The sequence below is a fragment of the Acipenser ruthenus genome, chromosome 4, assembly GCF_902713425.1.
Source record: "Acipenser ruthenus chromosome 4, fAciRut3.2 maternal haplotype, whole genome shotgun sequence".
NCBI lineage: Eukaryota > Metazoa > Chordata > Actinopteri > Acipenseriformes > Acipenseridae > Acipenser > Acipenser ruthenus.
The window spans coordinates 81573216-81587479 of NC_081192.1; the positions used below are offsets into that span (position 1 = coordinate 81573216).

Here is a 14264-nt window from a genome sequence, read left to right on the forward strand (position 1 = left end):
AGGTCAATAGAGGTTTATCTAGATAACTTATTTAAATTATTTTTTCCAAATTCGATATTAAAAACAAATCTGTGGAATTTAACCTTATCGGTCAATTGCAACGAACTGAAAGCAGGGAATGATCTTGTGGTTAGTACAGAAGATGTGTACTAGCCTAGTACAGAAGTTAGTACCAGTTGCAACGAACTTAGCAAATAAAGATGATCCGCAGGTGCGTATTAAACTTGTTTCCAATTGCAACGAAACGTACTAAAGGACTTGTGCCCCTACAGGAGACTAAGTTCTGTACTAACGCAGTCCAGCAACCTCTTTAGACTAAGCACTGTTCCATCGTATTAACTCGAGCAAGAATGAAGAAATGTCAAATGTACTGCTAAATATTCATTAATTAGGTTTATAATTAAACACACACACACACACACACATATATATATATATATATATATATATATATATATATATATATATATATCTTTTCTACCATACTTCACAGTTTCAATATGTTCTTTCATACGCTACACAAAAAAGAGCTTTTGCTCTAATGTGTAATTTTGAACACGATTACTAGTCATGACTGGTTTGGTACAGACAGCAGGGGAAAAAAATGATTTGTTTTATACTTTGCAGTTTGTAATTAGTCATTAAAATTTGTTTGCACCTTTTCATGATTACACCTGTATGGTTTGAATTGAATAATTGGCTAATATTGCATTTTACCTGTATGTTATAAATGTATTAACTCACAAACTTGTTAGTTTACCTTGCATTATGCAATACACTTCTTTAAATACGATCCTACGGAAGCGTATTGATGCCACGAGAACAGCAACAACAAAAAAATCCCCCTTAATAATGGCAGTATTTTTCTGTTTTAAAGGGGAAAAATAAATAAATCTGGGTATTTTTGTTTCTCGTGGCAGCAATACGCTTCCGTACAATCCAATAATTTTCTCCAATTTTTATTTCCCACCCCTAAGTGGGAAATAAAAATTGAGTTTCAGGCCATAACATCTGTGCTCGGTACTAACGCGTGATCAGATGATCCACAATGTTGTTCCTGATCTTTTTTCGATGTAATTGGGACTAACTTGAAAACGTAGTGTTTTCCCTGTGTTTGGCAACAATATTCCATTTACTATTCCCTTTCGATAAGGATAGGAGGAGGCAACCATTTTTTCATAAAATAAAAACAGAGTAACTATAAAGGGTCAATTTAATAGGGTCAATGTAATGCTGCATCACTAACAATTTGGCACACATCATATTCAAATTCCTTGTTGTTGTTGTTGTTGTTGTTGTTGTTGTTGTTGCTGCTGCTGAAAGCATTTATCTGTCTTCTGTAACAGATTGTCTGCTTTAGGCTTTGTTCACCTTTTACCAGACATCTGCCATGACAAAGACAAGAGGCTAAAACAAGTCAGCCTGTGACAGAACGATCTGCCACTGGGAAACATAATGTGAGAAAATAACATTCATCAAAGAAAATAACTCACTTGTTTGTCCAGTTCATTGTTGCTGTAGTCCAGGTCTGCCAGATGGGCCCTGAAAGAAAACTAAGAAAATAGTATTAGTAAACAGCCATTTAATAGCATAGTTAGTGACCACATTGGAGATAAAAGGTGCACATTTTGGCTCAGATGCAAGGCGTTTATGCTGGAAGGACTCTGAGAGACCCAAAAGCAAGAAGGTGCTATTTTTGTGTGCTGCAACTTTTTTGTTCAATTCATTGAGCAAGATTTGTTTTAAAAGCATGAAAACATGGAAAAGAAAAAGAAACTTGGTTTTAACAACAGCTTGCTGCATAACAAAGTTCCAGAAAGTCCGGGTGGACAGCACAGATACATTTGTTGAACTCGTGTGCACTCCTGATATACTGACTGGTTCATTAATTTAACAACAAGAACAAACTATTTATAATATGATAACCACATTCTACTGGCAAGAGCTTTACACTCTCACTGCGGGATTTGGATTCAGGTATTTCTTCTTGTTATTATTATTATTATTATTATTATTATTATTATTATTATTATTAGGCTTCCAAGCTGGCTTGGGAAGCCTATTATTGTAAATATTTTATTTATTTATTTATTTTTTATTATTGTTACTCCCAAAACTTTAAACTGCTCCTGTTCGCATGCTATGTAACCAAACAACATGAAACTTGGAAAGTATCATCCCGTATAGATTGATGTGACCCACTTGTAAATTTTGGCAAGCTGTAGCATTGCAGCACAAGTGTCAGCAACAGATCAGTTTTATGGAGCAGTTTCAATTCAAAATACTGCATTAGTTCATTATCTCACGATGCTTTAGAACTTTAAACACCACAGTAACCATGACCCTATCTACACACTGAAAGGAGTTATCAGCTAATTTTACATTTAACCTTAAGGAGAGGTCAAAGGTCACGATCAAGGTATTTTTTTATGATTATTTGTGTTTTTATTAAAAAAATCTTTGGTGGACAAATGAGGCAGGGTGCTTGCAGTGCTTTAACCGTCCTAAAAAGTTAGTGGAAACCCAGTTTAAGAAAGCTGTATTATATCAGTCATCACGCAAAGCCAAATGTTAAGTCAGACAGAAACATTTAAATACACCCTCCCGTATTTTAATTATTTGCATTTGGAACGAGAATTTTTCTGGCTAAAAGAAAACTACATGGAAACACACACAACCTGAAAGTACTACCAAAATAGAGTGAGAAAAAGGTGAGACTTATTTTTTTTTTCCATGGAAATTCCCTAATATTAGCACTGAGGTGGATTATCCATGATAATGGTAAGAACTCGACATCATTTAACATTATACATTCATACAATTAAACTGACCTGACAGATGTTTTCCAAAAAACACTATTGCCTGTGTATGAAAAATGTTGACAAATTGATTATTTAATCCAATTTACAAATATAGTGAAAAGTATTAATTGCATTGTGTGCAATGTGCACACAACTTAAAACTAATGCCATGCTATGTACTGTGTGAAGGGAGTAGCTGTGTTAGTCATCACTGTCTTCTTATGATGCCTTTTGATCTTTAAATTAATCTATTTTTATTGTGGCTGGGCGGCTCCCTGCCTGGAAGGAATGTGTTGGGGGTTTAGCAGTGATAGGGTTAATTTATGTCCCTGCCACAGAAATATGTTCTGGGCAGTCTCCAGTCTGTGTGAAGACAGGCTGTCATTTGTGAAGAAACCTATGTGGTTTTCTAAAAGGTAGTGTGTAAACCTTTTTGTTTGTTGTGTTTAAAAATTGTTTTGTGTAATTGATAAACGGCTTAGCCGTTTGCATTGTAGTTAGAGAAGTTAAGAAAAGTTTAGTTTGCACTCCAAAACAGAGTTAGGTTTTCTTTTGTTTAATTTTCAGTTGTCTTTTATTTTATGTAAATAATAAAAACGGCACCCAAGTGCCTAAAAACGTTTGTGTCTGGGTCTGCATTAAAAGGATCTACGAACCTTAGAAACGAGTGACATTTCTCACATTATATATCAAATAGTTTTTTTTGGGAGGGGGGTTAAGCTAGTCAGAAGCAGCAGCACAGCAAAACATTTCTATTACTAGTCTGTGACTTTTTTCTGTATACCGTATGTAGATGTACATACTAATGTAATCCGTAGTGGAATGTCATGAAATATGAACTGGTAAAATAAAGGCAAACACAGAGTGTCTTACTGTATATACTGATACACAGTAAATCATATTTATATTAACTTTGAGTAGAATGATGGAACTAGTCGAAACATTTGTCTACATGACTTAGTTTCTGGCATTTTACCTTATAACATTTGATTAAGTTCCTGAGTTCATTAGGCCCTTTTAATGTTTTCACTCCCTGTCAAGGGTAGCATTGTATCTAACATGCCATTGACAAGCTTACAATATTATATTTCTTTAGTTGTTGGGCCAAAACCTCTGTGACATCACTCCAGGCTGTATCATTTGTTTTAAAGGTTGGCAAAGTCACTTGGCTAACATCCAGTATTTTCAGCTGGTTGTTTTTTTTTTTAGTTAGACATTTAAAAGAGTGTTTTCAAAATGTATTTCCCTAGTTTTACTATTTGCATTGGAGCTAATGAGGTATACACCTCATGCAAAAGCAAGCATTTAATATAAGCAAAATGTATCATTTCATGGCTTGTACAGTGTATGATCCCCTTTTATTTCAAATAATGAAAACACAACCAACACAAATAAGGTAGCAAAATGCTAAAACGTGGAGAGCGGACAAAAGCAATGGAAGCTAATTCTATTGATGGAAGTATGTTGTAAAACCAAAGTTAATTGGTTTTCTCTTTTTGTTTTTCTACAGATGGACCCAGTTCAGAAAGCAGTAATAAATCACACATTTGGAGTCCCTCTTCCTCCAAAAAGGAAACACATCATTCCATGCAACATCTGCCAGCTAAGATTTAATTCAGAGGTGAGTGAAATGGGTTTGGGAATATGTGACTATAAATGCATCTATTTAAAACAACAAAACTACGTATACAGTTTATGCAAATCAGAACGTTACAAAATAGATTGTGCCTTGTCAAGATAATTATGTTTAGGGTGACCAGAATTTCAAAGCTCAGAACCGGGACACAGACAGTTGTTTAAAATTGTTTCAAAACTATACAATATCGGGCCATTTAAGTTGTTCACTTGGTGGGCCACACCGCAAAAGTTATGCATAGTAATGTAACTGCAAAGGTCTATAGAAATTGTATGTAGGCCAATATACTCAAATATACTACTTTACACAAACACATTACCCCCACTGCACGATTCCTAGTCAAAGTATTCTGGCACGGTTTCAATCAATTAATCAACATATTACTTTATATATATATATATATATATATATATATATATATATATATATATATACAGTGCCTTGCATAAGTATTCACCCCCCTTGGACTTTTCCACATTTTGTAGTGTTACAACCTGGAATTAAAATGGATTTAATTGGGATTTTTACCATTTGATTTACACAACATACTTAACACTTTGAAGGTGCAAAATATTTTTTTATTGTGACACAAAAGTTAATTAAACAAAAAAAAGACATTTGTTGGTTGCTTAAGTATTCACCCAACTGAGTCAATACTTGGTAGAAGCACCTTTGGAGCAATTGCAGCTGTGAGTCTTTTTGGATAAGTCTCTACCATCTTTGCACATCTGGATCCTGCAATTTTTGCCCATTCTTCTTGGCAAAATTGCTCAAGCTCTGTCAAGTTGGATGGGGACCGTTGGTAAACAGTAATTTTCAAGTCTTGCCACAGATTCTCAATTGGATTGAGGTCTGAGCTTTGACTGGGCCATTCTAAGACATTCAGGTTCTTGTTTTTAAACCACTCCAGTGTAGCTTTAGCTGTGTGTTTAGGGTAATTGTCCTGCTGGAAGGTGAACCACAGCCCCAGTCCCAGGTCTCTTCCAGACTGAAACAGGTTTTCCTCTAGAATTTCCCTGTGTTTGGCTCCATCCATCTTGACCTCAATCCTGACCAGTTTCACAGTCCCTGCCGATGAAAAGCATCCCCATAACATGATGCTGCCACCACCATGCTTCAACGTGGGGATAGTGTTCTCAGGGTGATAAGCAGTGTTGGCTTTGCGCCACACATAGCGTTTTGCGCTAAGGCCAAAAAGTTCAATTTTGGTCTCATCAGACCAGAGAACCTTTTTCCACATGTTTGCTGTGTCTCCCACATGCCTTTTGGTAAAATCCAAACAGGATTGGATATGGGTTTTTTCAGCAATGGCTTTCTTTTCGCCACTCTTCCATAAAGCCCAGCTTTGTGGAGTGTCCGGGTTATAGTTGTCCCATGGACAGTTTCTCCCATCTCAGCTGTGGATCTCTCCAGCTCCTTCAGAGTTACCATTGGCCTCTTGGTTGCTTCTCTGACTAATGCCCTCCTTACCTGGTCACTGAGTTTTGGTGGACGGCCTTCTCTAGACAGAGTCGCGGTTGTGCCATATTCTTTCCATTTTTTAATAATGGATTTAACGGTGCTCTGGGGGATGTTCAAAGTTTGGGATATTTTTTTATAACCCAACCCTGATTGGTGCTTCTCCAGAACTTTATCCCAGACTTGTTTTGATAGGTCCTTGGTCTTCATGATGCTGTTTGTTTAGATATGCTCTCTAACAAACTCTGGGGCCTTCCAGAAACAGGTGTATTAATCTGAGATCATGTGACACTTTAACTGCACACAGGTGGACTCCATTCAACTAATTATGTGACTTCTGAAGGCAATTGGTTGCACCAGAGCTTATTTAGGGGTGTCACAGCAAAGGGGGTGAATACTTATGCGATCAAGACTTTTCAGTTTTTTATTTGTAAATAATTTTGAAAAATATGTAGATTTTTTTCCCCACTTCGACATTATGGACTATTTTGTGTAGATCAGTGACAAAAAGCCTAATTAAATCCATTTTAATTCCAGGTTGTAACACTACAAAATGTGGAAAAGTCCATGGGGGTGAATACTTATGCAAGGCACTGTATATATATATATATATATATATATATATATATATATATATATATATATATATATATATATATATTATAATACAAAAATAGGCAGACATAACTAGAATGACAAAAACTCAATATCAGAAATGTAATGTAATATAATGGAGGAAATAGGAGTATTTTACTTTCTTTAATGGAAATCTCAAACAGTAAAAAAATTAAGATGTCAGAGTATATAATTCTCAAGTCTCAATGTTGAACTTGTATTCCAAAATACAACGTTTTTAACACCATTGAAAAAAAAAAGATGCTGGCAAGCTGTGAAAATGTGATTTAGTGAACAGTACCACTATGAAATGTAACTTTTTATGACTTCTGTCTGGACACCTGGCACATTTTTTTTTCGCACCAGTGTCTTGGTATCTGGCTGTGTATCCTTAACTGTGGCCACTCGCAACACAGCTGCCAAGTGTTCATCCGTAAGCTTTGATTTGTGTTTTGATTTGTTAAGGTTCATTATTGAGAAGAGCTGCTTGCAAATGTAAGTGGTTCCATATAAACTCAAGGTTTTGCGAAAAAGTTCTGACAATTTGGGGAACTCGTTGATTAGAACATACTGGTAGAAATCTTGCTGTGGCACTTTGTTGAATATATCCTTGAGATGCTGTTTGCACTGAAAATTGATCAGCTCCATTTGACGATCTGGCAGTGCTGTTACATTAAACGAGTTTGCAAATAACTGAAAGATGTTTCAATGAGTCTTGAAATTGACAATCAAATTATTTTATCAGGTTTGGTAGTTTTCACTGCAGCGCTTACAAGTCTTCATAATCAAATGGATCTCTGTGTAACTCTTGAATCTCTCGGAATGCAGTGAAGTGAACAAAATTTCTGTTTCACACATGTTGCTGCAACAAGTTTAGCTTTGCTTTGAAAGCTCTCGCCTCTTCATCCATTTGTGTTACAATCTGCTTTTTGCCCTTGGAGTTTCTTGTTTTAAATGTTAATTTGCTCAGTGAGGTCAACAAGAAATGCAATATCCAGTAGCCATTGGGGATTACTGAGCTGCACAATATGTTTTCCTCATTTCGGCAAGAAGTTATTATTTGACGCAAGTGAAAGAACTGCTTCAGCACTGCTCCAAAACTCGGCCATCGTACATGGCAAAATACAATAAATCATCATACTGCGATTCCAACTCCTTTAACAAGGCATGAAACTGTCAATGTGGCAAACCCTTGCTGCGGGTAAAATTCACACTAAATGTTCTCTTTTTTTCATACTACATCCTCTGTTTTATGCATGCACCTTTTAACAAATTCACCATCTGAAAAAGGTTTGTCAGCACATGCAATCTCTTTGCTAACAATAAAACCGGCATCCACAGTACTTTAATTTTTTCTTCTCATTTTCAGAAAAACCTTTCGTTGAAACTCCATAGCTTCTTTCGTCTTTGTGACTTTGTCAGCACAAGGCTTTCCAGTAAGCTCAGAGTACGTTGCTTTGTGCATCCTGTCATAATGCCTTTGTATGTTATAATCTTTCATAACTGCAACTGTTGCACTGCAAATCAGACATATTGCCTTGCTTCAAATTCAGTGACAAAATAATCATTAACTAACATTTTTACAAACACACCTTTTTCTATAGTTAGCTAGAACTCTTTTAATGGGCTGTGCCATGCAATAAATTCTATAAAATTACAAGTGTATGAAGCTCTGCTATAATTCACAGATGCTAGTATTTAATTTAATTGTAGAGAAGGATAAGCAATACTGGTCCATGTACAAGAAGTACAACCAAACAGTTTTTGGTGATTGCAATTGTATCAGTTGAATATCTATATAAAATACACTAGTATTCAACTGAAAGGTTCATAAGGTGACACATAGAAACTGAGGTAAAGAAAGGTGTTATTTTAATTTTATGAAGCTGAACTGACCTGTAGAGGAGCTAACTTTCTTTCGGTTTGCACTTCACACCTGAAGAAAAGACATTTGTGGTCTCAAAAGCTAGTTTATTTTATATACATATTCCCATGTTCCTATTAAAGGGTATTGCCAAGAAAACAAAAAAAGTACATTTAATTGAAAACATACAGTACAGTCAAAACACAGTGGATTTTATATGTCAATTTTCAGCTTGTTTCTATAATTCTAATTACATCTGGTTGGTGCAGTGGGAATGTCACTGCCATGTATTTTTGGAAATTGATATCAACCTGACTCTGAACAGACGTTGGTCCACATCACAAAATGCCATCATCGCAACTGGCACTCAATAAATTTGGCATAAACTAAATCTGAGTGGGATATTAAGTACATTATTACTGCATTTACTTTGTTTGATATTGTTATGTACCACATACTTTTTAAGACTCATACCTGTTTTAGGTGGTCTAGTCTGTGCCTTTCATTTTTAACATTTCGGTGTCATTGAACATCAATTTGGACCTCAGGAATCCTTTCTTCCTTCCAAGGAAAATGTTTTTTAAAAAAGCTATTTATTCTGTTACAGAATGGGTGTGCTATTCATTCTGAGCACAGCTCATTTTCTCTGCATCAGAGATCTTGTCACTATAGTCAGCATTCATTTCAGCCATCAATCACTATTTACAGTTGAGTAAAAGGTTCTATTGTGTTCATCAAGCCCTTCAGTGCACACATGATGCGCCTGAAGACCAGCGAGAACATTTCCATTCCAGTGAGGAACAACACAATAAATCTAATTTCCATTTAGTTTATTACAAATGTTTGGTAATAAAATCTATTTGAATGCATGTATATACTGTAATGGGGTTTCTCAAATGTTTTATTACAGCATGAGAACTGCCACTTTTGGTGCTACTACTCATTACTGATGGGATTTTGAAATGCATGGAGCTAAGTGCAAAGCTGTTACAACCAAAAGTCCTGAGGTGTTTTTATTTTTTTGTTGTTGTTTTTTACCTTGTGAATTTTTTATTGGCCAAAAAGCGTGACAGACATTAACTGCCTCGGTTTCCATAGAAAAAGAAAAGTCTCACCTTTCTCTCATGCTGTTTTGGTAATACCTTTCGGGTAGTGTGGGTTTCCTGGTAGTTTTCTTTTAGCCAGAGAAAGTATCCTTCCAAAAACAAATAACCGACTGATATCCTACAGCTTTCTTAAATGGTTTCCACTATGTTTTTAGGTTAATAATATAATAATAATAATAATAATAATAATAATAATAATAATAATAATAATAATACTTGAATCCAAATTCCGTAGGGACAGTGCAAGGCTCTCGCCAGTAGAATGTGGTTATGTATTTTTTATTGTTGTAGTTATTAGGCATCCAGTATAACAGTAGTCCATACTAGGGATGTGCTTTTGGTACATTTTTATGAACGTTTAAATGTTATGCAAGTGTCAGCGTTTAAACCATATCTGCATACACACACACTTTATATTATATTCTGATGTATACTGACAGCCCTGGTTAGTACTTTCTAAGCAAAGAAACCTTAAATAAACAAATCACATTTTAACATCGCAAAGACTTAAAAAAAAACAAAAAAAACACGTACACACCAAAGTATATATTGAAATTAGGGCTGTCAAAAGTGGCTTCACCTTTTTCCTTTGTTTAGAGATTCAATTGTATTAAAAAATATATAACAACCGCTAGAAACGCTTGTCATTAACTTTCTAACCCCATGTGCACTGGATACCATACCACGCCTACAGAATGAACACAGAGTGCACCAGTGAAGCGCCAGATCAACGTTTAACCACTTCTTTAGAGTTTATACGTTTAAACATTTAAAATGCCAATCTGTAGTCCATACGAGTTCGACACATTTTTTGTCCTTGGTAGGTACCCATGGTAGATGCTACTTAAGGCTAGTGTACAATTAATTGCATCTTATTGCTAACCGATGACCAAACACAAAGATAACCAAACACAAGGATGAAAGAAATATCTTCTTGCGCTTTGCAAAGGGTGGCGTCTATTTATGTATTTATTTATTTATTGCAAAGAGCTGTAATAGCTTCAGTATTTTTTATAATCTTGCTTATAAAACAACTCAACTATAAATCATTCATTTTGAGTCAGACGGCAATAATTTGAAACGTTGAATAAATGGTGTAAAAAAATAAAATACTGAATGAAGAGGTCTCTAACCCCCCCCCGTACTGTAAGCATATTTTTTTTCCTATTTGGCCAAAGAAGCGTGCCAGGGCTCCTTCCAGTAGATCTCAGATAATAAAGGATTGCTTGGTAGACCTTTAAGTAGAGTAGAAAGCTGCGTGAGGTTATGTCACTTTTACAGCTTTTTAGCATGAGAAAGTGATTTACCCACCCTTTTAAAGTCATACGATGTTTTAGCACCTCCTATAGCGTGAGGAACATGCGTGGTATCTGCATGCTACATCACAGAAGTCATGACAGTGGAGAGAGAATCTGGGGTCAAGCGAGTAGGCTATATTGAACTTTCACACAAGTCATTGTAATTTCACTTTTTAATATTGACATGACATACAGTATAGCACATGACAATTTGGTATTTTGTGAGGTGGGCTACTGCCCATGTAGACCACCAAACAAATTTCAGTCCTCCAAGATGGACTGGAATATCCAGAAATGAGAGGCAAATGTATGAACCCACTGCATCACCTACAGTAGCTCTCTGAGAGCTTTTTAAAGTAGTCTTTAAAAGGTGGTGTCAAATCTCTCCCGCTATTATACAACTTTAAATAGCTGTTATTCCTACAGCAGGATACTTTTTGTTGCTGGCAAAACTGCTATATTTTTTATCTAAATATAAAGGTTATTTAACAGAATGATGATCATTATCACAGTGGGTTGGCAGTAGTAACTAATTTTTTACAGTTACTCACTATAGCAATTTTAGATCGTGATTGAGACCAGCTCTTAAAAAAAGGCCAACACCATACTGTAGATAGCTATGCTGGGTAGTTCAAACCATCTGTTTTTGCATCTGTTTAAGTTTGGTACCACTCAATAAAAAGGAAAAAAGTGTGCTTGAAAAAAACACAATGTGTGAAAATTATACTAAAAATTAAGAATACTCCCGCTCCACACAAAATTATGACTAAATAGGCACAATCTAACAATTTACTTCTACTTTTCTATAATATGGTCTGGGTTCACAAAGCTATTTAATACAAATTGTTGTTAGAGCAATTTGTATCTGAAAGGAAAACAAAATACCATTGCAAACAAATAAGAAACAACTTGAGACTGCTTGCGAGTTCCTAAGTTAAAGATCTCAGTATGTGGTTTGGCAACTTTATTGGGTGTGTTCCTCCTTTCTGAAAAACATTTGCTAATTACATTTTGGAGTAAATAGCTTTGAGATATTTTAAACTGCTGCCTCTGTATATCATGAAAAAAACATGCAGATAAATTCAATTCCCCACAACAGCACTGCAAGCTGTCAGTTTAATATGGCCAGTGTTCTTCAGCACATTAATCTGTTACAGCAGTTGCTGAGAGCCTAGAGAAAATGTATAACCCAGCTCTGTTGCAATCCCTTGTTGCTGTTTGATCAGATTATGAAATAAAGACCTTCATCCACAGGGGATTATGGTCACTGCTATCAATACTGTTCTGTTGTAAGAGAGTATTTATTTATTTATTTTTTGAGTGGCTGCCATTTGTTGTTTTATAAAACAAAATCATAGTATTCCAGTTATTTTTTTTTTTTTTTTTTCTGATGTTATGGGCTCTATTTTGAAGCAAATCCAAAGGCATATTTTCCCTGAGAAGTACAATATTTGTAACAGTATAAAACTAATACCGATAGTGCAACAAAGTAGATTCTGGCAGTTCATTTGCCAGCTGACTTTTATTCAAGAAAACACACTTTTTATCATCTTGTACAGTGATTACTGAATGTTCATATGCAACTGCATAACATATTAAAATTAACAGATTTTGTTTTTCACTTTTCAAAGCCCCCCTCCATCTAAATTTTGTTTAAATATGCTACAGCAATTAACCCCACTCTTATTAACTTGTCAAATGCTAGCCTATTGATATCTTGCTACACACTGGCCCATTTTAAAACACGATATTCAAACTTAACGGCAACAAAATCTGCTTGTAATATATATATATATATATATATATATATATATATATATATATATATATATATATATATCCTCAGGCATGGGCACCCTCAACCAAAAACAATTTAATAGTAATCTGAGTAAGAACCCAATGAGTATTTCAACTCTGCTAACATCCATCATTGCACTATAGTGCATAGGCGGCGAGTTTTGAAATTCCCGGGTAGCGGGGGGGTTGAGTTAATCATCACTCTCCCCAACCCCCCCATCCCCACCCCCACCCCCACCCCCACCCCCCCGCTAAATGCTGCGCTGCTATTTTATTATTATATTATACTTGTAAAAAAAGAAATAAAATAGTTTTACTGTAAAATACTAAAATTGTGTTGCTGCTGTTTAATATCTTTTTTTTAATTCTGCAGTTGATTTATCTACTAAAAAATAAAAATAAATCAGACAGACGTCTAATGCAGCAGATTTACATCTTGAACTCTACGTTGATAATAAATAAATAGCTATGAACACACAGAAACTTCTTCAGTACAGACAGCAAAAATACTGGGCACTGGTAGTTACTCTTTAGAAGACTAGTGATCGATGTCAGTTGAAATAAGCACTTAAAGCACCAATATGGCAAATAGGTTCTTTTTCCAACTATTAAGACTTTTTTTTTAAACTAAGCCAGTATTTCAATTACTGCAGCACAGTTTCCCTCCAATAAAACGTACAGTTTGTAGCATCTGCGTGGTTAAGGCAGGGGAAATTTAAAGTTTAATACCTTTTCAAATGTAGTCAAATACAACCCAAAAACTACGCCACCCCTTGTATAAGTCATGACCAAGATATGGGTTCCTTCACACAAGCCCCTTCAATTCAATGAAAGTCAATAGTCACAAGTGCAGTTGGCCTATTTCAAAGTAGTTTTATTAAATGATAAACTATAAATAGAGCACCACAGGATTAATGTATCAGAAGAAAGTTAGAATTAGAGAGAAGTAAATGTCAGGTTTAACAGGTGTGGTTGAAGTTTAAAAAAAAACTATACAATAGGGTCTGTAGAGAGACTAAAACTATACAGAGACAACCACACCATGGACAGCATGGAAAAGGACACACAGGAAACGTGATAACTACACAAAGAAATATAAAATGTGAAAAAGGGAAACAAATAAATATAAAACTATAGAGGGCGATCACTGTCAAATATTCGTATGCGTAAAAATAATTTGTACTTGTAATTACAGGTACAAATCAAAAATACGAGTACAATTAAAAAAAAAAAATACTAGTACAAATCAGAATATTATGAGTACATATTCATGAGAGCCGGCAATTTCGGGCAGCACTTCGGCGAAAAGAGCCCTTGTCAGCCAAGTGAAAACAGCGATCATAGAAATAATAACATGTATGTGTTAAGGAGGGGTGTCTAAACAAATCCAGGTGAATCTTGCTAAAAAATTCAGAAGAAGATCTTTGCTGAGACTGAGACTGTCCATCTGTTGGGTGACTTTGTGCCACATTCCCACTTTGAAAATTCCACCTACACATTTCACCAACATGCAGCCACTCCTTCCCTTCTATCAGCAATGCAAGGTGCTGGACGCATGCGCTCTTAAATACTCATCGATTGTTCCCCCAATCAACAGCCTGTCCTGTGACCTCTGTGATGTATTTTTGACAGTGATTTCACGCTCTATCCAACTCATAATTTTGTGAGTCGTACTCGTAGCTTTTTGAT

The 14264-nt window shown here is 35.4% G+C and overlaps 1 protein-coding gene across 6 annotated transcripts in view; it reads left to right on the forward strand.

Moving 5' to 3' along the window:
- The window catches only part of LOC117399694 (zinc finger protein 385D-like), a 172559-nt gene that overhangs the window by 127190 nt on the left and 31105 nt on the right, over nucleotides 1-14264 (forward strand). For all 6 annotated transcript variants that reach the window (XM_059022935.1, XM_033999031.3, XM_059022936.1 and 3 more), the window contains one exon: nucleotides 4312-4422. In XM_059022935.1, coding sequence (XP_058878918.1) covers nucleotides 4312-4422 — 111 coding nt within the window. The remainder of the gene's footprint in view (nucleotides 1-4311; nucleotides 4423-14264) is intronic.